This window comes from Sabethes cyaneus, chromosome 2, assembly GCF_943734655.1.
Source record: "Sabethes cyaneus chromosome 2, idSabCyanKW18_F2, whole genome shotgun sequence".
Classification (NCBI taxonomy): domain Eukaryota; kingdom Metazoa; phylum Arthropoda; class Insecta; order Diptera; family Culicidae; genus Sabethes; species Sabethes cyaneus.
In genome coordinates, this window is record NC_071354.1 from 232,219,467 (window position 1) to 232,240,852 (window position 21,386).

Here is a 21,386-nt window from a genome sequence, read left to right on the forward strand (position 1 = left end):
AAACCACCTAACGTCACAAACGAGTCCGATGTCTCACCCGCTATCGTGACACTTGATTTTGAACCATCAAGGGTAGCACGTATCAGCCTAATCATTTTTGTTGGAAAAGCAAGTTCAAGCATAATCTGTCACAGTTCGTTTCGTTTAACTGAATCGTACGCCGCCTTGAGGTCTATAAGCAAATGATGGGGATCCGGGAAATGAGTTCCCGGAATTTATCGAGGATCTGTCGCAAGGTGAACATTTGGTTCGTGGAGCGTCCCTCTCGAAAACCGCACTGGTATTCGCTAACAAAAGGTTTCCTGCAACGGCCTCAGTCTGAGAAACAGGATGCGGGAGAGTTTTGTATGCAGAATTGAGGAGAGTAATACCTCGATAATTACTGCATTCGAGTCGATGACCCTTTTTGTAAATTGGGCATATGAGACCTTCCAACCAGTCCGTAGGTAATTCCTCCTCCTCCATAGGTAATTCCTCCTGAGAGTTCATTTATAAAAAATAAAAAGGCAGTTGTCCAAGGTTAATTCCCTGTGGTACAACAGAAATGGTGCATCTGCCCGATCTATAAAAAGGGCGACAAGTTGGACTGTGAGAACTATCGAGCGATCACCGTTCTCAATGCCGCCTATAAAGTGCTGTCCCAAATCATTTTCCGTCGACTATCACCAATTGCGAACAAATTTGTGGAAACTTATCAAGCCGGCTTCATCGAAGGTCGGTCTACAACGGATCAAATATTTACACGGCGACAAATCCTCCAAAAGAGCCGTGAATATAGAGTTTCCACGCATCATTTGTTCGTTGACTTCAGAGCCGCATATGATACCATCGTCCGGAAAGAGCTATGGAAAATCATGGACGAGAACAGGTTCCCCAGGAAGCTCATCAAACTGATTAAATCTACGATGAATGGCACACAGTGCTGTGTTCGGATTTCGGGTGGATTGTCAAGTTCATTCGAATCACACAGAGGGCTTCGTCAAGGTGATGGTCTTTCATGCCTGCTGTTCAACATAGCGCTACAAGGTGTTATGAACCGAGCGGATATCAACACGCGGGGCACGATATTCAACAAATCTAGTCAATTCGTCTGCTTTGGCGATGACATGGATATCATCATCATAACGGCCTGTTTCTGCTCAGGGCGATCTGTGCATCTTTGAAGGAAATTAATGCGAAGTAATTATCGCAATCCCAGTTAGCTTCGAGGTACAAGCCAGTCGTCGTATGTTCGAATCTTGGCTGGGTGGTGCTTGCTAGATAAAGATAGGACCATTGCACTAGCCCGGTAATTGTCCTGTACTGTAACAGACGGCTGCGAAGTCTGTCTATAAAGAAGGATCAAGTCAAGCCTAGCCTTGCTATAGTAAGAAATTTATTACGTGATTTCGATGTACCTCGGGTCATAACGCATTAATTTTCATACAACATATAGTTATTATCCTCACCTTTGCAACGTTATTTAGGTGCGTTTTTGTGACATCCACCACATACGCTACCATCCTTATCGCAGGACATCATGCGTGAAGAATTTATTAATCAAAAGCCACCGCGTTGGCTAGCAACCAACCAACGCGAGCCGTTCGCTTTATCGGAAAACTTTACCAGCGAATAATATCAACAACAGGCGGCTGTGTGCCGCTGCGCTGCCACCGCGCACGGCCACTCGAAACAAGATGACAATTCGCGAACGTGGTGCTGCTGCTGCTGCTGCTGCTGCTGCTGCTGCTGGTCACCTGTTGCTTTAGTCTGTCTGATGGGACTTTCTCTGTCTCGTCACTGTCTGCGCTACTGCTGCGGCCGTCCGTCCGTCTGTCCATCCGTCCGTGGTGGTGTTTGGAACTACCCCCATTCCAAAGGATTGTTCTATAGTGTGTAATGCGCTAAAATTCGCTAGTTAAAATTCACTCACCAGACCACAGCTGATTTTCTAAACTAGTTCCGTGTTCGAAGGGGACGGACGACATAACAAGCGATTGAATTCGTCAATTGTTTGACGTTATGGAATTGGCTTAGTACATAATACGAGACGTGTGGAGAGAACAGGAAAGAGAGACAGAATTTTTTTTTCGGCTGCCTGATAGAGACCAGTGTGCTCGTGGCAAATGCTCTGTTGAGGTGAAGTTTGTCTTAAAATGCGTTTGGCAAATGTAGGTCGTTGACATTGCTGCTGGCCTGGCCCTGCTGACGGTTGGCCACTACGGTGTAACGTGCCTGCATGTACCAGTAGTGTGTGTGTGTTTGTGTACTCTTATGGGGGTTCTCTCGCGGTGATCTTTTTCCGGCTCACTTGAGCAGGTTGAGGCTGTGCTTCTTCCAGTTTGCTTTTATTCTCTGTTCGGTGGCTAAGTCGAAAGGAACGGAGCGAACAGTCAAACTTTTCAGAAAGTTATTTCACCAATGTGAAACTGAAGCAAAGTACCGACCGGATCGACGCAATGTGGGTGGCATTTTGTTTGATCCGGAAGTTCAAAGGAAATTCTATGAATGATATATTTGATGATGTCAAAACAATACAAGCAATCCTAAGTTAATGTTATTTTTCGTTAAACAGCTGGATCGATTTAGCCGCTTTCATTCCGTTCTCTAATGATATTTCTCTTCTAGAGAAATCTACAAAATTCCAAGAATTATTTCATTACAAACAAAACAACTTTAACGTGAATCACGCTCTTTACCATTAAGCACCCAGCTTTAAAAGCTATTTAGTTTTATCTCGTATATTTTCAGTCCCACTAGAAAGTGCCACAAAAATGTCAATACTCGCATCCCCTAGCTTTAGTGTCTAATGATTGATTTCACACCAAATCACCCTTTACTAATCGAATAGTCTAATTCTAGATTAGCTAATACAACGGTCTCGTGTCTTTTTTTTACATCGTAGATTCACTAGCAAAACACCACACCGAATTCCCGTAATATTCCCATTCCCGAGCATATCCTCATGCCAGTAGAAACCCCCCGAAAAGCTCTTCCTAACCGCCTAATTCATTTGCCTAATATTTCTTCCTCTCTAGCAATGCAATCGTTTCAGAATAATATTCAGCATCGATCAAACAAGAGTGAAATCGTTTCACAACTGGTATTTTTTTCTTCTTTTTATTTTCATTTCCAAACAAAAATCGTTGTTCGCCTGGTACTTTTGCGCTATCTTCGTCTCACAAACCAAAAAAAAAAACCACAAAATTAACGAACCACCAATTGTAATAACCCAACAAAACCAAAAAAAAATACTACTACTTTCCGAAAGGCAACACAGAATATTGTCGGTTTACCGGCTGGTGTACAAATTGTAAATGTTAGACCCGGCGCACCGCCCACGCAAGCACAGCAAAAAACTGTTGCCGCTGTATCACCTAGAGTTGTTATTGGTAGTCAGCAAATAGTTAGTACTAGACCACCAAGCGCAAACGCTGTAAGAACCTTTCATGTTTATATTTCTATTTATGTTTTCTATTGTTATGTTTTTCTCTTTCTTTGACTTTTTATTTTGTCTTTGTTTAAAGTTTTCCCATTTTTTCTGCTACTTTTTGGTTTCGTTTTCCATCACACATTCTCATTGCATTGATTAATTAATTGGTCACCACTCCTTGGAATGGACACTAAAAACAGTACCGATTACTCTATCTGTTAGTATGATGATGTGGCAACATTTGCTCGTTGTGTTTTGAGTTTTGTTCTCTCCTGAATTAATTAATCAATTAACTCTCTACCATTAACACCTTCTGTAGAGCATTGTTTCTCGTTTTTATTCTTTTGTGTTTTGTTTTTCGTTTTTTTCGTAGCAGCTTTACAGTGAATTCGTATTCTAATGGTTTTTCTGCACTCTGCTCCCCCCCTGACAGATTACCCTAAGTGCCCTTCAAGGACAGCCAGGCTCGACGCTGCTACTGAAAAATGATCAGGGCCAGTTCCAGCTGCTGCGGATCGGACCGGCCCCATCCGGGGCCCATATCACACCCGCCAATCTGACCGCGACGTCGGCGACGAATCAGACGATACGGTTGCAAACCGTGCCAGCTGTAAGTAGGTTTACCGGTCCTCCATTAGCCCTCCGCAAGACCATTGTCACCACGCAACAGGTGAAACAGAAGCAAAATGTAATTACCACAGAATCCACACCAGAGTTGGTTGGCCTGTTTTTACAGTATTCTATATATATACCTATACTCTGTATTCTTTTCTCTCGGTTTTTCTTGCCGATCCAGCTTTTGGGTATTGTTTTACTTTCGTTCTGTGGTTTGTTTGTTTATGTTTACGTTTTTTTTGTGAAAATTTGTGAATGCCGTTTTACTGAGTTTTTACTTAGTTTCTATAACATTTCAATCTATGTTGAGCGAAGATAAAACTTTTCACTGAAATCGTCGGTAAGACACACCCCGACTTTGTGTCGGGACAATTGGTTTGAAACATAGTCGTCTCGCATAGATTTCTAGTACCGGGCAGATTAGCTGCCACCGGTAATTGACCCATGTATGAAGTACGGCAAGCTCCTACAGTTAAAGCGGATTTTGTAATTTGTAACATTTACTTGTTTGAGAAAATATCTGTTGAAATAGGAAAACAACCATGTATTTGGATGTATTCAAAGTTTTTTGCCAACATTTTATTTTACTTTTGTTCAGTAAGCAAGCATGGATTCATTCAATCATCCTTCGGTTTGGCCGTGCTTTTCTTGACGCTGAATGAAGTTAAGTTTTTCCCCAATCAGTTGCTGAGTTAGCCTCTCCGTTTGTGCGATGTTACTTCACCAGTTATTAGTTTTATCGTTTGATTGATTGTCAGTAGCGTCAGTAGTCAGTAAGTTTTGAACACCCAAATTAATCCCATTTAATATTCCTTTTCACAGCAACCAATATCGTCCGGTTCCGGTACGATAATCGTCAATTCTCAATCGATCACCACCACACCGACCAGCTTCGTTACGACACAGTCCACACCGGTGGCGTCGGTTGCGCCGGTTCCAGCGCTGGCCGCTCAGCAGCACATAACCATCTCTACGACACCATCACAAGCACAATCACATGTCACCGGGCAGACCACGGTAATGACCACCCAGCAGCAGCAGCAGCCGCAGCAGGTGGTAGTAACCTCCCAGCCGGCGTCCGCGGTACAGCAGCAGCAATCCGCACCGCAGACCGTCGTCGTCACGACTACCACCGGTGCCCAGACCGCCCAGCAACGCAGCTCACTGGACAATACCAAAGAAAAATGCAGGAAATTTTTGACCAATCTCATCGAACTCTCGAAGCGGGAACCGAAACCGGTGGAGAAAAACGTCCGAACGCTGATCCAGGAGTTGGTGGATGCCAATGTCGAACCGGAGCAATTTTGCGAACGTCTGGAACGTCTTCTCAACGCAAGTCCGCAACCGTGTCTGATTGGATTTCTAAAGGTAAGTACTAGTTTAACTTAGAAATGCGCCGACGTAGAAAATGAACTATTTTTATAGAGCTTTTAGACCATTAATCTGACTAATGAAGAAAACCACGGATGATTACATCCGCAATAAGACCAGGCTAGGCCTTGTTTAGTTTTGTATGGCCTTATCATTACCGTGGGTTTGAACTTTTGCGCTTGAGGTGCCCTGATTTTACCAAATATGCTGACGCGGTAGTCTGCTGAACACCATGTTTAAGTTAAATTTTTTTTTAAATATTGAAATTCTCGGATATCACATATGTTATAGCAAACTAGTTAGCAAGTTGCTACAACAAACGAGGCGCATTTATCCGCTTTCACCTTAGCAGCAGAAGGTTGAACATGTCTTTTGAAGACTTCACTCTTTATCGACAAACTTCGCTATCGGTTCCTAGACTAAAGGAATTACGGCGCCTGTGCAACGATCTTGTTGACTATTTAGCAGGACCAGCATTCTATCTCGAAGCTAACTGGGAGATCGCTGAAATGAGTTTTCCGAACTTACCTCTTTAATGACACTAATTATAAGAGAGGACACCTTGTGATTTTCTTGATATTGAAAAGGCTTTGGCAACACGTCCTTTGCTTCAACTTGTTCGGCTCTCTTTACGCTAGGGTGAACTAGAATTCAGCAATGTTTTTCAGTAGAGAAATCGCATCATCATTGGGAAATACGTTGGTTATGACTTCAAAATGTTCCAAAAAAAGTTCACTAAATGTCCACAAGGAGTCTTCCTCTTGGTTTTGATCGCTGGTGGCTGACGTACTTCTTCACAAATTATGCAGATTATTACTTATTGTCAAAGGAACATGTGTAATAACACTATCGGTGTATGCAAAGAGCTCTCATGATCATCATATTATGAAAGATGCTTATAAGAGAGGTCTCATAAATTCTCCTATACTGAATGGATCAGACTCAACAAAACTTCGTAGATTGCATACTACTATTTACATAAGTTTATTGGCGACGAAGCGTCACCGATCCTGCGCCGAACGAGTTATGGTTCAAGAGTATCTGTCGGCCCTGACCATTCGTCGTCCTTGACATCGCACATCCATCGGGTGCAGGGTGTAGGATCTTTCGTCGGATAATCTGGCCACGTGCCCGGCTCATCGCAGCCTGCAACTGTACTACCTTCACTAGATCAGCATATTTATATACGTGAACAGCTCGTGGTTCATGCGTCTGCGCCACACTCCGTTTTCCATTTTGCCCTCACAAGTATTGATCGGAGAATTTTACGTCGAAAAACCCCAAGCACTCGGCAGTCAGCTTTCTTTAGCGTCCATGATTCATGTCCGTGCAGGGATTAGTGTTCTGTAGAGCTCCAGTTTCGTTTGAATTTGCAAACTATGGGATTTCAGCTGGCGTCGTAATCCATTGAAAGCCCAATTCGCGGCTGCAACCTGCAATTCATCCGTACTTTTGATAGTAAGCAGGTTGCCTGCACTATCATTGCGCGTCACAGGCATGGCACAATTCTTGCACCTCACCGTTTTGTAGAAACTCCGTGTATCGTTGCTAGCGAATCTCTCCTCTGCACCGGTGAGCATGTGCTCCTCGCAGTGTTGCGAAGCCCGCACACGTGTGATATAATTTTCTCACACACGCGTACTCATTCTAACGAACACGCCAGCTCTTATTCCTTTATGCACTGCAACAAATTTTTGCGAATGTGTGTTTAGCTAACAACTACAGTCGTTGCTCGGCGTGCGTCGTTGCAGCCCGATCTGCTGATACCGAGTACTCACGACGGCTCGTACTCCCGCCCGTGAGTAGAATCGAGGGCGAAGATGAACAAGAAGAAAAAGTGATGCAAAATTTGTATCCCAGTGCGCCATCAGCCCAGCCTCATGGGCAGCTGATTCCCCACGAATATTTTAAGTCAGGAATAAGCTATACAGGAAGACGATGTGTGGTTGTGCGAACGGGAGTGTGTGGGTAGCAGAATGTCTGCACACAGCACCGACGGCTGTTTCTTTTACGTCTGCGTGTGCGGCGTAAGGCTTGAATGCTATGTTTCTCATACTCTTTCGCGTGTGAGTAGGAATGGTTGACTTCTCGCTTGATTCGCAACATTGGCTCCTAGTACGCGCGTTTTTTAGACAATAGGTTCGTTTTTCCGCAGCTCTAGTCTTTCTACATCTCGGTTTTGAGATGTGGCCATAGTGAGCTTGCGATTCCTAGCCTGATTCTGTCTTCCACGCATCGTGTCTACCAACTCTCTCGCAATTGTCTCAATGGCACTATGTAGGTTCCTCCACAGCCCACTTATATCCTCCCTGTCATCCTGCTGTTCTGCGATTCGTTGATCAAGCTTTCTGGCGTTCTGCCACACCCTCTGCCATCAACCGCTGAATGTTATGATTGCATATCAATGACTCTCAGTTCCTACTCTAACCGCTTGAGGTTAAATGTTTGGAAATAACATTGGCCCAGCCAAAGTTCTATCATAGCCTGAAAGTCATTATTGTTGGCCACACCAATCTTTACCGTAGCTTGGGAAAAAGGGGAGCACGTGATGATGTAATAATCACTTTATAGGAGGCTTCCGATTCAGTAACGCTCCTGTAAATACTACGGGAAGGGGACCCGCAGATGGCCTCGAGGTGCGACGGTGCCATTCGTTGTATGTTCGAGTCACAGCTGGGAGAAGCTGCTAGAGTCAACAGGATCGTAGCACAGACCCCGTAATTGTTCTGAAATTGAATTCAAATCAGAGATTGAAATCAGAATGTACCACTTAGGATTTGATTTGCTTTAGTAAGGTGGTTGGGTATTATTCAGGATTCACTTCAAGCGAGTGATTTGTTTATTCACATAATGAATAATGCATACTGCAATTAAATAATATTCAGTCTTTTCAGTCGGTTAACAAATTGGGCTTTATAACATTTAGAACTCGAACACGGATTCGACAGAAGTAAATAAACGAACCATCACAGCAATAGGCTAGCTGTAACCATAAAGTGTACGATTGAATCTTGGCTGCAATAATCATCGCTGTCTTAAGGTCGTATCAGAAGCGCGCAAATCAAGCAGGGATAAAAGATAGGGGCAATCTATGTCGCCAGCAAGCAGTTTAACAATGCTGCATTTTCGTCTTCAAGCGAGCGGTTCGAGACTTATTAGTTGAGTGACTTATCTGGATACGCTGGAAGATTTTTCACGCCTCCAGGCAACGGGGATCCGCAAAGTCCTTGGCAATTTTGGAGATGTTTTCCTCGGAAATAATCGACACGTAGTGCGCAAGGAAGCTGAGCTTATGATCTAGTAGAATACCAAGATCCGCTACATTGTCCACTCGTCTGAGAATAATACCGTCGATATTAAAATCAAATAAAATCGAATCTGTCGAACGATGAAAGGTCATAATGTTACATTTTGCGATACTGATAACGAGTTGGTTCAGCTGACACCAATTGACGAACACATTTGGCAATATTTGTAAATGAAGGGAGTTCTCGATACAGCGCACGGAGTTTACATTTATAATCAAATGAGAATGCAACATCATTGAAGAAAATGACGTACAAAAGTGGTTCTAAATGGCTCCCTTGCGGAACGCCAGACATATTAACAAACGGTGAAGAAACGCGTTGACCTGGCTTGAAATGCATCGTTCTTTTAGTTAGATTGGATGAAAACCACGACAAAAATCTGCTCAATGCTCTCATTCGCAACAGTTTACGGAGTAATCCTTTTAATCAATTTTCAGATCCGTATAGAATACATTAACTTTCACTCTGCCTTTCATAGCCGGTCAACAGGTAGTAATGGAGTCTAGCAATTACGTAGATTTACCTGGAACGAAATTATCCTGGTCAGAGGAAGAGATTTAAGATTTCATGACTTGTAGGATTCGAGCGGTGATTTTAAAGCGGTGGAAGGGCTGGTAATCTCTCGGTAATTCCTGACGTTACGACGATCACCACTTTTATACATGGGAAATATGTATGACAGCTTTCAGTTCGTAGGAAATGCTCCTCACTCGAATGATCGGTTGATAAAGAAGACTAATGGCTCAGCAGACGCGCTAGTACTGCGATAAAAACAACAAACGTATCCAGATCGACAGAATCCAGCAAGACATTAGATGCGGCGAGTCTGGCGTCTCCATCGGACGATTGTTTGGCTTGAAAGACAGAAGCAAAATGTATTGCAAAGAAATCACATGTTTCTGATGCTCACTTCTAGATTCACCGTTATTGTAAACCATATCAGATGGCATCTATCACCAATTGCGAATAGATTTGTGGGATCTCATCAAGGCGGCTTCGTCGAAGGTCGGTCTACTACGGATCAAATATTTACACTGCGGCAAATCCTCCAAAATGGCCGTGAATACAGAGTTCCCACGCATCATCTATTCGTTGACTTCAAAGCCGCATATGATACTATCGACCGGAAAGAGCTATGAAAAATCATGTACGAGAACAGCTTCCCCAGGAAGCTCATCAAACTGATTAAATCTACGATGGATGGTACACAGTGCTGTGTTCGGATTTCGGGTGGATTGTCAAGTTCATTCGAATCACACAGAGGGCTTCGTTAAGGTGATGGTCTTTCATGCCTGCTGTTCAACATAGCGCTACAAGGTGTTATGAACCGAGCGGATATCAGCACACGAGGCACGATGTTCAACAAATCTAGTCAATTCGTCTGCTTTGCCGATGGCATGGATATTATCGACAGAACATCTGTGGCGGTGGCTGAACAGTACACCAGACTAAAGCGCAGGGCAGAAAAGATTGGGTTAAAGGTAAATACGTCTAAAACAAAGTACATGCTGGCCAGCGGAACCGAGGCCGAACGACACCGCTTGGGCAGTAGTATATTGATCGACGGCAATCAGTTTGAGGTAGTCGATAAATTTGTCTACCTTGGCTCACTGGTAACGGCGGACAATGATACCAGCCGTGAGATTCGGAGGCGTATTATCAGCGGAAGTCGTGCTTACTATGGGCTTCACAAGCAATTGCGGTCGAGCAGACTAAGTCCCCGTATAAAGTGCACCCTGTACAAGACGCTTATTAGACCGGTTGTTCTCTACGGGCATGAAACATGGACCATGCTCGAGGAGGATCTGCGAGTGCTCGGAGTTTTCGAACGATGAGTGCTAAGAATGATCTTCGGCGGCGTACAGGAGAACGGAGTATGGAGGTGGAGGATGAACCATGAACTCGCACAGCTCTATGGCGAACCCAGTATCCAGAAGGTGGCTAAAGCGGGACGGATACGATGGGAAGGGCAGGTTGCAAGAATGCCGGCCAACTACCCTGCAAAGATGGTGTTCGCCTCAAATCCGGTAGGAACAAGACGACCAGGAGCGCAGCGAGCAAGATGGTTAGACCAGGTGGAGCGAGATCTGGCGGAGAGTACTCGGTGTCCGAGGAATTGGAGAGCGGTAGCCCTCAACCGAGTTATATGGAGAAACTTTGTTCAACAGGCTTTGTCTTAGGACGGCAAGCCTCCTAAGAGAAGAGAAGAGATCAGATGGCATTGACTGACTGCACCCTTAGAATATACCAAGAATAGAATGCAGCATTTAGCTTTCCATAGTTGTCAGTCGCACTCTTGCAGTTGTTCTTTATCACTGCTGATTTATGAACCCTCAAACGACGCTGCCAGCGGTTGCGGTCTCCTTTCGGTTAACGATGCGGAAGTATAATCAGTTTCCTTTTCACAGGAACGGTTGAGTTCGGCCACTAACACTGACAGCTACTTACTTATTGGTTCATATCCGCTAATTCGGCAGAACAAAGGGATGGAATCAGAGATCTCCACTGCCTCACAAGCCTCTCCAGGTAACCAGTTTCATGTAGCCGGGAATATTCTGTCCTGAGTCAAGCGGGCAAAAACACCGGCATTTGGGAAAGCAAGCCAAATAGCATAGTTCTTTAGGAAAATTAGAGGTAGACCATCTGTTCCGGGTCTTCAAAGGCTTTCTGACCTTCATCTGTAGAAAACTATAAGCGGCAGATTGATTTTCGGAACAGTATATATGCGAGGAGTTTTTGTTGATCGCTTGGGAAAGACGATTGCTTCACTCGTACGCACTTATGCAAAAATAAAACTTAGATAGATATTGGCTGGCGCTACCGTCTCGTCAAATAGTAAGATGAATGGTACGTGGTGCCAATCGATAGCTAGCAGTGGTTCAATTATGTCAATACATTTCGGGTATTTGACAAAATGATTGATCCATCATCAGACCCATCTTCAGCTGAGACGTGCAATATACCACCTGTGGTCAGGAAAGTTGTAGTCGCTAATTGACAAAATTATGCTCGACTTCAAAAGATGATCCGCAACGGGAGCGAGTATAACTTAACGAGTATAACGAGTATAGCGAGTATAACGAGCAAAAGAAATAGATTCACATTCCGGAGAATCATTAATTGATTGCAAGCAACACTACGCCACCAATATGACCAGTGATTGCTGGTCAATTCGTTACGATCACACCAGAATAGAGCATTGTCAGGATATATTTCATTGCTGTCGTTATCAGCCACGTTTTCGTATAAATTGGTACGTCATACACACAACTGGATAACAGTAAACACAGTCGAGCTATTTTAGCCCGCAAACTCCTAACGTTCTGATAGTACACAGAAGGAATGCGGTCGACGCCTTTTTACGCCAGACGCACCAGATTGCTACTTAAAGACCTGCTTACTGGTGGACCCGCAAGGAATAGATCACCATTCGAAGTACTAGGATATGAAGCAACAACATCGAAAATTCAGATTGACAAATATACTTGCCTGATGTAGGTTGGAAGATTTCAATACCACTCTCACACACAGGACTGGGACGACCGATGAACTCTGGTTATTGGTCCGATTGTATCGAGGAACTCCGGCGTTTTCATAATGCTAACTAGGGCGTGTTCAAACTCGCCAAATAGAAAAATACGCATCTTAAATTTTGTGAGAATTGTTGTACAAAGAATTGACCTTTGCGTAAGAGGTTCTCAGTGGAAATGGTATTTCGCTTTTAAAAAACTAAAAAGGATAGAAATGAAAATTCTGTAATATCGTTAGCATCTCTCTTTTGCTTTTCCTATCACTATCTGTGATTCTTTTGAAATGTAAATGATTTTGAAATAACGTCTAAGAAAACACGTTTCTGATATGCTTTCCCTTCTCTTGAAATTACAGAAAAGTTTACCACTGCTTCGGCAATCTCTCGTCACTAAGGAGATCACGATAGAGGGCATAAATCCTCCAACCGCAAATGTAGCCTTCTCAGGATCACCGCTAACGCAGATCCCCGTAAGTATCGTCATCAAATCCGGTGGCCCTAATTGTTAACTTATCGGAGGTTTCCCCTTTTTTAGGCCCAAATTCGTCCCGTAACGCAAACCATCGTCACCCAGAACAGCATGGTCGGTCAGACGCAAATCCGGATGCTGACGACGCAGTCCGGTGCGGCGACGGTTCCCCGGATAGGACAGACAACGATACGACCGGCAACGCCGGGAACGGTCCGAATCCAAGCCCCGGTTCAGCAAGCGACGATTACCGCTGGACCGCGGCAAATTACGGCCCAACAGATACGGCCGAACGTGACGGCCACCGTAGGGCATACGACCATCGTGCAAACCAGCCAACAGCTGCCTCAGACGATCTCAACGACACCTCCAGCACTGCTGCCGGTGAGTTTGCTAACCTTGTCCCCACTGTTACTCCTACTGCAACAACTTCCCGTCATTGCTGTCTCCCCACATCCTATCCATTATTATCCTCGCTACAAAAGCAGCTGTTTAGAGAAATTTAGTTCGTTTTATTCCCCTGTAGTATAGCTAGATATATTTCTTAACGGTAAAAACTATTTTCTACAGTTAATATACAAACCCAACTATCCTTTTACGATTTAAATTTCTTTCCTACTGTGTTTGGGATTCTCGTCAGTGAGTGACACACAAACATAGAAGTTATACATATTATGCACAACCTTATTTATCCCCATATATCCTATACTCTTGTGTATGTATTGAAACGAAAAAATCCACCGCACCAAAATTCCTCCTTTGTATTTAAGTAATGTACAGCCATTTTCGTATGTTTCTTTGTGTGCTGTGGATTTTTCTTACTTCGAACAATGGAAATATAGTAGAAAAACGAGAAAATATTGTTAAGAATGCTTGCGCTTATTATACTTGGTAGAGTAGTTTGCCCTTAATTTGAGAACAAAAAAAAAAGTATACGAGTTACACGATTGAATTACCTCGAACAGAATTGGTAGTGAGTTTTGTTTTTTTTTCTTTGGTTTAATAAAGAGTTTTACTTTTAGGTACTTTTTTATAGCTTAATCTGACATATTTTCAGTATTTTAACTGCGGAGTTCAACTATTAATTGCTGTTACTTGCTACTGGATAATAACGAAACGCTGTCTTAAACGATTTATTTATTCCTTCTGCAGTAAAACCTATAGTAAAGAGAAATGCATGCAACCGGTTTATTTCGTTGTCCTAGAATTTGTTCACGGTACATTTTATTTCCTACTAATATGATACGGTTTTTTCAAGTTTCGATAATATATATTAACACCTTTTATTTATACATTTTACACATCATCCGATTTCAATTGCTTGTAACATTCCGCCTTTGTTATTTTGTTAATATCAAACTGCAACCCCTGAATTACAGTTTGCAACGTTAGATCTCAGTATAAAGTTTAGTGGTGCCTACATATCTACCCTGGTTCTATAATAGTTGTTGGTGATGGATGAAGAATTTAAGAAAAACACCGTACTTTCCTAACTCTAGGATCCGCTCGCGCAAACCTTTATTTTATTGCTGTTGTTGATGGTTTACTCATTTATACATATGTATTACCCCTTAAATTATAATTATCTGCATGATATACATATTTTTAAGCTCCATTGGATGTGTTAGCTGTAAAAGTTGATCGTTCCGTTAGAACTCGTACCCGTGTTTTGCGAGTTGTTTGTTTTCTTTTTCTTTTTTGCTAAATTAGTAAACACTAAATTTCTCTCTGCTGAACTTTTACATAAACCAAACTGCTAAAATTCACAATTCCCACCTTTTAATAATAGCTGCTCAACTAAATGTGTTTAAAACAGGACAATGCGTACAGGTGCGAGCCGACTATTTGAGCATTTTGATATCTTCGTTTAGTTTCGCGATGTTTGTAGCAATCACGAAAAGGGAAGAGATGTTTTAAATTATGTTGTATATATTGAATATGGAAAAAATCTGCAAAAGAATGTTGAAAGATTGGTATTTTTATATAATAGCAGAACGTAGGAACAAGGTTATTGCCAAATGAGGTAAAACAGAGTTGTTGATTTGTTTGCTTTTTATATTAGAGAATAAAATAAAATTTAATTCTCAGTACTTTGTTAAAGCTTCTATCGTTTTTACCTCTCTGAATGTTTCTATCAAAAATCATCCAGATACCGAATAATTATGTTTCAATTGTCACGTTCACTGGTCTGAACTGGTTTTAACACATCAAAGAGGTGCACTGAATTCTGAAAATTTTTTTTGTAATTCACGATTCTGCTGTCATACTCTCTACTTTTCTCAGCTCTTTCTAATTTCGCAAGACACCGGCACTGGGGTCTGCTTTGAAGTAGCCGACCTCTGTTAGGATTGCTAGCAGTTTTATGGTTTAGATTATCATACGTTTCACACGAGCTGACGAGCTTCACACGAAGAGTAAACAGATTTTTCTCGCTTTTGAAAATTTAGTTGAAATCTTTCAAGCATCTTTCTCCACTATTACGAAAGTCGTGAAAAAGTTTTTTTTATTGCATTCCGCTGTCGGAACTGGGCCTTTTGTTTTTATTCGACAAACTTCGCAGCCAGCTGTTAGCGCACAAAACAAATGGATCCTACTGACTCTTTCAGCCATCCAGTTCCCAGATTCGAACCTACGGCGATTACTTAGATCATTGTCGTACCTCGAAGTCAACTAAGAGGCTATAAAATCAGCTATCAGAACGATAATTTATTAAATGGAATTTAAGGCGAGTGTTATTTTATGTTCAACGCTAAAATATTACTTTGCTTGAGTACAATTTGACAGTTTGTTAGAGCTGCTAAATTGCAGGCTAACGTCACGCGGTCTATGAGAGGGCGATCCAAGCTCGTAAAGGATATACACCGAAGCTTTCCTAAGTTTAGGAAGAAGTAGTAAGTGCTATTCACAAACGAGCGTGAGTTCATCGATAGATGGAAGCAGTTCTTCGATGAGCATCTCAATGACGATATGACAGAAGGAAGCGGAACAGAGGCTAACCTGAGAGTGCCTACAAAGGATAATAGCGTTCCGGCTCTCGATCTCGTAGAGGACCGCGAAAAATCAGGCAGCTAAAGACAAACAGAGCCGCTGAGAAGCGAAAGGAAGGTGTGGTTTGTCCCTTCGATAAAATGGGCGATCGACTCGACTGCTGTAATTACCACGGCAATACGCTGATCAACGCTACCTATACATGATGCTTTGACGATCTTGTTACGTCGTCTATCCTCAAAAGCAAAGATTTCGAAGGACAGTGCCAGGTGGGCATGGTACTACGGGTCAAATTTTTACACTCTGACATATCCTTCAGAAATCTCGGGAGTAAACCTGTGCGCCGGTGCGGCGACCGCGGGTACCGGCGTGCATCCCATTGCAAACTAGTCTAAAACAAATCATTCAAATAGTCTTTAGATTAATTATGACATTTTTCTGGATGATTCGTCGGGTTTGCAGTCTCTTGATAACAGCTAAAACAACCTATTTCTTCTAACACGCCGACATTTTGAAAGCAAAACGCTTTTTTAGCTGCTATCAAACGAACGCAAAGCCAAAAAATCATTTGCTTTAGACTCATTTGAAATGTGAAGTTTTAACGATGTAAAAAATATGCACGCCGCTGCCGCATTGGTGCACAGGTCTAGTCGGGAGTACAACGTCCACACGCATCACACATTCGTGGATTTCAGGGCAGCGTATGATAAAGTTGAGCGCAAATAATGCACGAGAACGGTTTTCCGGACAAAGTGACAAGGCTACCATGCGGCGAGTGGTGTTAACATCGCTATTGAAGTTGTGTTCCTGGGTGATTGTACGGTGCCGTAAAAAGCTAACAATGTAGAAAAAGCTAATCAGGCCGGTAGCCCTTTACAAACTGCAGATTGTAACTTGATTTATGAAAGATATTCGTGCACTTACCGTATTCTAACGAAAGGTTGTCCGCAACAATTTTTGGCGGAGTACCAACGGAGTATAAATACGAAATTATTGCGGCATATACAACTAGTAGTGACTTTTGGGTGGGGATTAACTAAATTTTCCGCAGTTTCTCTTGATAGTGTATTTGTTTAACTTTTGAATTTCGCAGTTGTGCATTTGGTTTCGGCTAGGATAGTAGCGCAAAAGAAAGCTTTGAAAAAAAAAACTGAAGATCAATCGTCTCAAGAGTGTTGAAAAGGTTCAAGGATCGATTGATGTTGGACGTTGGACAATCCAGGAGCTGAAAGGAAACAAGAAGCAGCTTGTAGGAAGATGAAGGGGAAGGTCAAGGCTAACTTCACTCGACATCCTGACACTTCAACACATATGTTGCCAAGAAGCTCTGCGTTTCATAAAGTGACGTCGCAAAAAGTCAAAGTAAAACCTGGTTTACATGCGCATAGGGTTCAAAACTTTCCAAACACCGATGAACGCATCGCATCGAAATATCTCATTTGGCAAGCTATCTGCATCTGTGGCAAGCAAAATACATTTACATTTAATACTATCGCTTATATTGAGTAAGTGATAGACTGGAAGCTGGAGCGAGACAGGTACCAATCGGTGATGACCTGATTTATTGATCTACTTACCCTGATCGGCGACCCTGGTGCTGCGTGATTCCATAGCAAATGTTACGAGGTTTCGCTCTCGGCGTTAAAAAAGTGACAAATTTCATCCTGTACGAAATCAAGATTCCAAATCAAGAAGATGATATTTTTACTTCAACAATATCCTTTCCTAAGACCGGTAAACGTGCTGAGATCTCTCTTATTGAGACTCGACAACTTTTGATTTACTATAATACTCGCCGTTATAATTTTTTAAATCGGTTGACAAAACTGGTCATGACTTTTTAGCTCTGCAGATGTTTCGGCTCACTATTCAGCACGCAGTCAGATAGTCCGCTAATTTGACCTGGACCAGTGGAGAGTTAGAGTATTTCCCTCTATACTGCAGTGACCAGGAACCCAGTACAAATATACAGAGTTTACCTGGCTTAGTTGCCATAAGAAGCAAATTCAATCCCGAACAATTATTGAGGAACACTTAAAAGGTTTAAAATGTACCCCTATTAGACCAATTGTCTATGCTCACGGAGGGGGCAGAAACAGGGTGGCAACTACCTGGAAAACCTGGAATTGTCAGGGAATGTGAAATTACCTGGAATAATCAGAGAATTTTGATTAAAATCAGGGAATTTTACAAACAACCGCAATGGTCGATTCATTGAGTAGCCAAGCTCACTTCGCAATCGATAAAGAAGTACGACGCCCAAGCGATAGATTGGGGGGCTCCGTAGCCGCAAGGTTACCGAGTCTGCTTTGACAAGCGAGTGGTCATGGGTTCGAATCTTAGTAGAATCAAGCCATTCGATGTCAAGTGACTTTAGCATGGGTTTATTCTCAGGCCCCTCCATTTACCCTTCCTTCGTGCTGAATTCTATATACCCTCTGAGGCCTCTTGACAGTGCAAATGTCCCTCCTATAGTTAAGTGTACTGGTCAGAGGTACGAATGAGTCCTCGCCAGGGACGGCTATAATATGGGATAGTGCTGGTAGCGAGGAATAAGTGGGTAAAGTAGATCAAGCTTTGAAGGAAGGGTAAACCTCAATACACGCAAGCACGCATACAATTTAAAATAAGCATATCGCTCACTCAATAGCGATTATAGCAAAAAAAAAATGCAGTGCAGGTCATACAGCAAACACCCGGGCGATATTACAATAGATCAACTATACAGGTCGCAGTAATGAGTCCACACATGGAAAAAAAGCGATAGATTAGATCATTGGTAATTAGCTCTGTGATTTACAAAGATACGGCAAATTATAATTTGCTGCCACTCGCGTGTCATTCGGCGTTAGTCATGTCGAATGGCATTAGAGTTTTAGGACGGACCTTTTGCGGCATGTGACTCGATTCGCAGAAAATTGAAGTAATTGCGGGTGGCAGCGCAGCAAAATTTGACTTTTTCACGTAGCTTTCTTCACAGATTAGACCCCACAACCTCATCAAAGACGTCTCTGCGGTGGTGAATGACCCTTTGGGTTAAAACCACTCAAAAAAAAAAAAAAACCTCTCTGCGGTTTATAGAATAACTAGCTGACCCGACAAACTTTGTATTGCCACAAATTAACCTGTGTTGTACATAAATCATGAATCTCGGATGATCTTTGTCACAATCTCGAGTTTTGCAAGCCCCCCAGTGGGCGGCGCTTCCGACGGCGGGTCACCGGCAACACTCGCGACCGTCTCGTCCTGAATGATCTAGTGTTACTATAGATAGTTTTTGTGGTCTTGTATTGACTAATGTTTTATGGAAGAGTCTCGAATTTCTCGAGTTCGATTAGTTTTTGAGTTTCGCAAAAATTTCTGTATTATTTGTATGAGAGTCCATATCCCCCTACCACAGGGGTGAGAGATCTCTAACTATCGTAAAATAAATTCAAGACTCCAAAATCTCCCACGTGCCAAATTCATTTGTATAGGAGCCCCCCCTCTTAAAGTGGGGAGGGGTCCTTATTTACCATAAAAAATATTCTTGCCCTCGAAAACTTTCATATACCAAATTTTGTTCCATTTGCTTGATTAGTTCTTCAGTTATGAGGAAATTTGTATTTCATGTGTATAGGATCCCCCCTCCTAAAACGGGGAGGGGTCCCAATTCATCATAGAAATTTTTGTCTCCAAAAACACCCACATGCCAAATTTGGTTCCATTTGCTTAATTACTTCTCGAGTTATGAGGAAAATTGTGTTTCTTTGGTACAGGAGCCCCCCCTCTTAAAGTGGGGAGGGGTCCTAATTTACTATAGAAAATATTCTTGCCCTCGAAAACCTTCACGTGCCAAATTTGGTTCCATTTGCTTGATTAGTTCTCGAGTTATGAGGAAATTTGTATGGAAGCCCCCCCTTTTAAAGAGGAGAGGAGTTATAATTCCCCTTATAAAGAGGGGAGGGTTCTCAATTTACCATAGAATAAATTCTTGTCACCGAAAACACCCACATGCCAAATTTTGTTCTATTTGCTTGATTAGTTGTCAAGTTATGCAGAAATTTGTGTTTCATTTGTATGGGAGCCCCCCCCCTCTTAGTGGGGGGAGGAGTTTCTAACCATCACTAAAACCTTTCCTGACCCCAAAAAACCTCTACATGAATATTTTCATGCCGATTGGTTCAGTAGTTTTCGATTCTATAAGGAACATACGGACAGACAGACAGACAGACAGACAGAAATCCTTCTTTATAGGTATAGATTATAAATCGAGTGTCTTGGTAGAATTCACGATTAATCGAGAAAAATGTAGGAGAACTGAAGTTTTTGGAGCGTCTTAGTAGAATACGAAACCTGGAAATTAAATAAAAAGAAAACTTCCAATTTAATTCTACTATGATGGGAGAGCCTCCCACTCAGTTGGCTTCGAGGTATGACGCTGGCCTAATAAGCCAGTCGTCGTATGTTCGAATCTCGACTGGTAGAGGCTGTTAGAGTCAACAGGATCGTAGCAACTGACCCTGCAATCGTCCTGCACTCTAACAGTTGGCTGCGAAGTCTGTCGTATAAAAACAGAAGGTCAAGTTTCGATAACGGAATGTAGCACATAGGCTTTGCTTTGCTATGATAGGAGAAGTTCCTCTGACTCACGGTAGTTCTTAAACTGGCTGATGAAAATTACAAGTTGTAACCGAAATACGGGTGTAGCGACCCTACCACTGGCTGGCTTGGACCCGGAGGAGTAAAAGGCGATCAATCAATGCAAAATAAAATAAGTCGCATTGGTCAGAAAGTAGAACGGCAAACGGTGGTATAAAGTAACAAAAATATTTCTAAGAATGCGTGGCCCAGTTTGCCAAGGGCGCGCGGTGAAATTGAAATTAAACACAAACTCAATTAAACAGCTTTTTCCGCATAGCTTGTGGCTCGGAGAACGAAAATCAAACATATGAACATGTCGTCCGCGTGGCTTGCAGAAAAAGAACCACGGCGAGTTAGTCTAGAGTTAGTCGCAATGGGCTCGGTGCTGCGAGAGGATGAGAGTGCGAGCGACGCTCTCCGCCAAATCAATTTGTCACTCGCCGCTTTGGCATGAGCTTACGAGTAAACTTGCGCGGGAAAAACAACGGAGTGCAGCTTGCCCGTCAGCAGGATAGGAGAAAACGAGTGGGGAACCCGCCTAGGGAAATAGAGTAGGTGGGGAAATTTTCCCTTTCGGTAGGTTGGGTTAAGATCGGCTGTCTGGCGAAAATATACTGCGTTGCTCTTGACAAGTTCAGCAGGATGGTTGGCACACGGAGAAAATTTTGAAACATTTTAAAATACCTTGTATTAAAAGCAAAAAAACACACATACAATAGTCATTGAAAACATCGAAATTTGTAACAACAAGAATGCGGAGGAACAGCAACTGCTGCTCTAGAATACATGCTGTAAAAACACAGATGGGAGTGAGTAAGTTGCACGGTAATTTTCCCCACTTCCTCGTTGATTGAAAAATAATTCAAATATCAATGAGCGAAACACATTTCCATTTAAATTATTTCCTAATATGAAACCTGGAATTTTATTAAACTCATAAGGAAAAACCTTGAAAAATCAGGGAATTTTGTTTTTTTTTGTAACGGGTTGCCACCCTGTGAAAGCGAAGAGTAGCGGAGGTGCTTGAATCAAGGGTAACAAACACTGCTTGGGGACAGGGATGGTTCGATC

General features: G+C 42.5%; 1 protein-coding gene across 4 annotated transcripts in view; it reads left to right on the forward strand.

The window, feature by feature from the left end:
- LOC128738843 (transcription initiation factor TFIID subunit 4) overlaps positions 1 to 21,386 on the forward strand; it is a 35,832-nt gene that overhangs the window by 9,307 nt on the left and 5,139 nt on the right. For 2 of the 4 annotated variants that reach the window (XM_053834266.1, XM_053834269.1), the window contains exons 2-6: positions 3,251 to 3,415; positions 3,846 to 4,022; positions 4,850 to 5,395; positions 12,592 to 12,705; positions 12,771 to 13,088. In XM_053834266.1, coding sequence (XP_053690241.1) covers positions 3,251 to 3,415; positions 3,846 to 4,022; positions 4,850 to 5,395; positions 12,592 to 12,705; positions 12,771 to 13,088 — 1,320 coding nt within the window. The remainder of the gene's footprint in view (positions 1 to 3,250; positions 3,416 to 3,845; positions 4,023 to 4,849; positions 5,396 to 12,591; positions 12,706 to 12,770; positions 13,089 to 21,386) is intronic. The other 2 variants (XM_053834267.1, XM_053834268.1) reach the window with 2 other exon arrangements.